We start from the raw sequence: 5,378 nt of genomic DNA on the forward strand, positions 1-5,378 counted from the left end.
GAGAGCCAGATCCAAGTGAGACCCACACCCCAGAGAAGCCAGACTCCTGGCCTGTACCGAGGAGCCCCCAGCACAGATAGGGTGTCAGAAGCCTTTCTGCAGATGTGCGCTCTCAGGACCAGGCTTGCCTGACCACCATGACCTCACAGCAGACACTGACAGCAACTCCCCCACCTAGGAACCCCATTCCTGCCTTTCTGGCCCTGACCACTACAACAGTTCTGCCTCAACCTCACTTGTTTGTGAAATTGGGTTTTCATTAGATTTCATTTGGAAAAAGTTTGCTGCTGTTTACAAAAGGTTTAGAGATGTTCGCCTCTCTCTAGTCAGATACCAAGTGGCTCCAGGTGATAGGTGTCCTGAGATGTCGGGGCTGTCCCTCCTGACTCCAGCGCAGACTCAGTGAGGTGGTCACAAGGGCCAATTCCCGAGGGGTCACAGAGCTAAAAGTTCGCAATGAGCCACCACTGCCATTTGTGCCGAGTCATTTCCAACTTGGAGAACGGGACACAGGGGACACCCACAGAAGGGCTTGCCTCACAAGAATAACAGCCTTGGGCCTCACCTGGGTCTTGGGGCGTCTGGGCAGAGCCAGCGCTGACACCAGCCCTCTCAGGCCAGAGGCACACAGGCAACAGAGGCACAGCTGGACGCCGTGCAGGGAGCTCCTCTCCTCCCAGGACAGTTTCCAGGCTCTGTTGGTTTCTCCCAGCTGCACTCCCCACGATGGCTCCTGAGGGCCTTGACTGCTGCGCTTCCTCTGTGCCCAGGAGGCCAGGACAGACACTCGGCTCGCAGCACACAGCTGTCCAGGGTGTGCTGGGCTTGTCCCGGGCAGCTGGGTCCACGCCTTGCCAGCGCTCAACCCAGGCTTCCTCCTGTCCTCAGCAGCCCCACCCAGCTCCATCCCAGGCTGCGCCCTCTCCCTGAATCCTCTTCTCACACCCGATCTGAAGTCGAGTTTTAAAAAAAAATACTTTGAATACATTTCCATGTATACTTTTACAATGCACTACACAGTGATGGAAAGTTGGTCATTTAAAGAGGTTTGGTGCTAGAATTAAGTCTATGTATGGCCCAAATAGATGATGGGACATAAGATGAACTATTAGAATTTACTATGGTACTTAGCACAAGCATCCCTAGACACACCATTGTGACACAGTCACACAGGAAAGCATTCATTATTCTTCTGAAATTCAGACTCAACTAACAATTTTCCTGTTTTATTCTCTCAGTGTGGAAATTCAGTTCTCCGCATATTTACATTACACACACTCACATTAAAAATTATATATTATGAGCTATTTATATGAATAGGTCGGCCAGGCATGCTCCCGAAGGCCTAGCTTTTTATTCCACAACTCTCTGTGCTCCTCTGGCTCACTGCAGTTTCCCTGTAAGCCCCCTGCAGAGCTCAGCTACCAAGGTCACGTTGCTGCTGATCTGCGACGGCCTTCGCCTCCGCGGGACCACAACTCCCAGCATCCCACAGAGCGACTGAAGGTCGCAGCTCCCAGCATCCCACAGAGCGACTGAAGGTCGCAGCTCCCAGCATCCCACAGAGCGACTGAAGGTCGCAGCCCCCAGCACCCCCCCGAAACGTCAAGGACAGTCACTTCGGGCCTGCGCTGACCGCCCCCCTCCCGGCCCCCCTGCCCATCTCCACGCTCAGGCGCGGGGCTCTTCTCCTTCAATCCGCCAGGCCTCCCAGAATGCAAGTAACCTAGCTGGCGCTCCCTGCGGAGGACGAGTACTGTAAGTGGGCCCGGGTTAGGCCACCCTGGGCCTCGGGTGGCTCTGCGCCTGGGCAGAGCTGAATGCTGGCGCCCAGCGCCCAGTCCTGCTCCCGGGGGCCGCGTGCTGGAAGCGTGTCCGTCCCGTGTGTGTGGAATAGGTAAATATAAGTGTGTCTGGACAAGGGCGTCTCGTGTCGCCGTCCCAGACTTAGCCCTTGCAGGGCAGGGCCTGTGTTGGGATGTGCGGACTCCCGCGGTGAGTGCAGTCCAGCGTGCAAAGAACGTGGAGTACAGCTCGGCAAAGTGTGCTCTTCGTGCCCCCGCAGAGGAGCCTCGGGCTGCGCGTGGGGAGCGTGAGAGCGCCCCCTCCTACCTCCTCCAGTGCCTCGCTTTAGTGTCCCCTGGGGTGTGTAAGTAGGCCGGGTTTTCCGCTCCGTGTGTTCCTCATGTGCTTTTCTGGTACAGATTTCCCCTGTCATCCTGTCTTCTGCCGAAAGATTTATTTCCCGGTCAGTTTTGGGTAACAGGTTAGAATTTCCAAGTTGATAAAATTTCAGACACTGTAAAGGAGGAATGGAATCTGCGATGCACTCCGTGTAACTACTAAGCTCCTTTTGAATTCCGTGAGCTTATCTTGGTGGAACCTGTGTGTCTGAATTCAGTGAGCTTAAACATACACATGACCAGCCAGGCCAGGCGGCCCACCCTTGTGCTCCCAGACTGACACAGGAGCAGGCAGCAAGGTGGCAAGTTCGAGCCCAGCGTGGGCTGCAGAGCGAGACTGTCTCACACAACAAACAAAACCAAACCCATGAAGCCCAGTCCGCTTCAATCTCAGATAACAGTGCATTTAGTGTTAGTGTTAGTGCTTCAGCTTTCGTATATCAAAGAACTTTTAACATATAGTGAGGTGATTTTTAATATAACAGTAGCCCAGAGTAGCGCTGCCCGAGTTAGTAATATGGGGACGGTTTGGTCAAATGTCAATTCCAAGGAAACAAGTGTTGTTACTGGCAGTGTGTGCCATGTGTATATTTAAAATTTTTAAATAGATTACACATAAATATTTTTGTTTTTTAAATTTAAAAGTTTTGGTTTTATTCTTTTGAAACAGGGTTTATAGTGCTCAGGGTGGTCTTGAACTCACCAAGCTGCACAGGGTGGATGTGAGCTTGTGATCCCCTGCCTCAGCCTCCAACTGGGATTAAGTGTGGCTCCATCTGTCCATCCCTTTGTCCTGCAAACCCATGTAGCACCCTAGTCTTCCCGCTCTCACAAAGCTCCCTTCCTCCTCCCAGCACCTGAGACAAGTGCCTGGTGTCAAGGACCTGGTGCCACCTGTGAAGCCCTCCTGCACTACCCCTAACAACACAGGCTGGGCCAGCTGCCTGGCTCTCCATGGCTCAGTGACCCAGATACCCCTCCACCTCCCAGAATCCCCACATTGGCCTGAGAAACCCTTACCACAAGGACATCATGCCCCTGCCATGTACACAAACACCCCTAAGTCTATGCCCATCAGGCACCAACCACACCTTTCTCCCCGACATTCTGTGTCAGGACCCTCCACCCCAGATTCAATGTGGCTGCTGCTTCTATGCATGGAGAGGAGCTGCCTGAGACCTTCAGAGAGGAAACCACTTGAACCTGGGAGGGACAGAAATCACTCCATTTGCAAAAACATATATAGAAACTGGGGGGGGGGGGGTATTGGCAAACCCTTCTAGTGCCATTATTCAGGAGGCTGAGGCAGAAGGAACCCAGGTAGTTCAAGGCCAGCCTGTGTTACACTGTGAGCCCCAGGCAGGACTACACACTAAGAGCATTTTTCAAAATAAAATCTTTTAAAAGGAAAAGAAAAAAATGGCAACAAATATGGTAGAAAGGACTTAGATTCATTTTGCATTAATGTTGGGCATGTAGGGTTTCCCTCTTTTTTAATTTGTGCCTGTTTTCCTTTTGTTTTGCTGTTTCTTTTTGTTTGAGTGGTTTCTTTTATATAATTGTGTTAACTTTCTTTTGCACCTTAATAGGATACTTTATCTCCCATTCTTCCATCGCACCTTCCTTTATTTATAAATTTTGCAACATTTGTTCCATTCCCACCCCTCCGTCTTCACTATTACCACTATAAGGTTTTTTTAATTTTTAGATATTCAGTTATCCCTGTTTTATTATTGCTGAATTATATTCTGTAGTTCATAATTTTTAGGTCTTGCATTCAGGAGATACTTGCTGTAATCACTGTTTGGTAAATTACTTCTTATTGTTAATGTATTTCCCAAAAACAGAGATAATGAAACTATATTTATAATCGGAGTTCCATTGTTTTTGTAAAATACTAACTTTATTGAAACATAAATTACATAGCAAGGGCTGGACAGATAGCCCAGTGGACTAAGTGCTTGCTTAGGCACAGCACAGTGGCCAAGGTTCCATCCCCAACGTGCTGTGCCGTCTCCACCCCTGCGGCACACTGAGACAGCGATTGGGACTGGGTGTGGAGACGCATGCTTGTAATCCCAGCACTTGGGAAGCTGAGAACAGGAGAATTGCTACAAGTCTGACCTACATAGTGAGACCATGTAGAACCTGCACCAAAAACATACCAAAAAAATTTACATAGCATGTGATTCACTGATTTAAAGTATGTAATTTGACTGTTTTTATACATTCATACCTTGGACAGCCATGACCAAAATCAATGTGAGAATCTCATCATCCCCAAAAGAAAGGCTGTGCCCATTCATTCCTCCTCACCAGCACCTTCAGTCCCCCTCCCCAACACCAGAAAGTCACTGCATTATGTCCATGGATTTCCCTTTTCTAGGATATTTCAAACCACTGAAATCTTATATACCATAAGGCATTCTGCCTTTGGCTTTCTTTGTTGTCATAACATTTTCAAGATTCAACCATGCTGTAGTCCCCACAGGTCCTTTCATTTTACCTGACATACTTTTCAATTCATGGACAGATCACATTTGTTTTACCCATGTATCACTTGATATATATTGAATTGTCCAGGTACACACAGAAGCGAAGAGTTTAACGCCAGGATCCTGCTGCAGTCTGGAGGCCGGGCTCACATGGTCACAAGCTCATGACTTAAAGAGAATGCTGTTCCCAGGAGAGTCCCACAGGTGCTTTAAGCTCAGGGTCCAGGCCTCAAACTGGGTGTAGTATTTCTTTAAGGTGTCATCAGGATGAGGTAACACTTCGGAAAGAAGATGCCCCCCAGCAGCCCTGCCGTAGAGGCCAGGATGGAGAAGACCTCCACAGTTACCATGGCCTTGCCCCGTGCACTGTGGTACAGGGGCAGAAAGGCCGTCCACACGCTGCAGAACAGCAGCATGCTGAAGGTCAGGAACTTGGTCTCATTGAAGGCATCTGGCAGGCCCCGTGCCAGGAAGGCCACACAGAAGGTGCCTATGGCCAGGAGACCCAGGTAGCCCAGCACGCAGGAGAAGGCCACACCAGAGCCCTCCTGACACTGCAGCACGAGGCGGCCAGGCTCTGATGCTGCATCCTTCTGTGGGAATGGTGGGGAGGTTGCCAGCCAGACCCCACACAGAATGACCTGCACCAAGGAGGAGACCAGGACCACGGAGGAGGAGGCACTGGGAGCTAGGCACAGGC

At 50.3% G+C, this 5,378-nt stretch overlaps 1 protein-coding gene across 1 annotated transcript in view; it reads right to left on the minus strand.

The window, feature by feature from the left end:
- Nucleotides 1–4,893: 4,893 nt before the first annotated feature.
- LOC101591914 (vomeronasal type-2 receptor 1-like) overlaps nt 4,894–5,378 on the minus strand; it is a 22,948-nt gene continuing 22,463 nt past the window's right edge. The window contains 1 exon segment of the mRNA XM_023708036.1: nt 4,894–5,378. This exon segment is cut by the window's right edge and continues 106 nt beyond it. Coding sequence (XP_023563804.1) covers nt 4,894–5,378 — 485 coding nt within the window.

Source organism: Octodon degus, unplaced genomic scaffold, assembly GCF_000260255.1.
Source record: "Octodon degus isolate 3935 unplaced genomic scaffold, OctDeg1.0 scaffold00322, whole genome shotgun sequence".
Lineage (NCBI taxonomy): Eukaryota > Metazoa > Chordata > Mammalia > Rodentia > Octodontidae > Octodon > Octodon degus.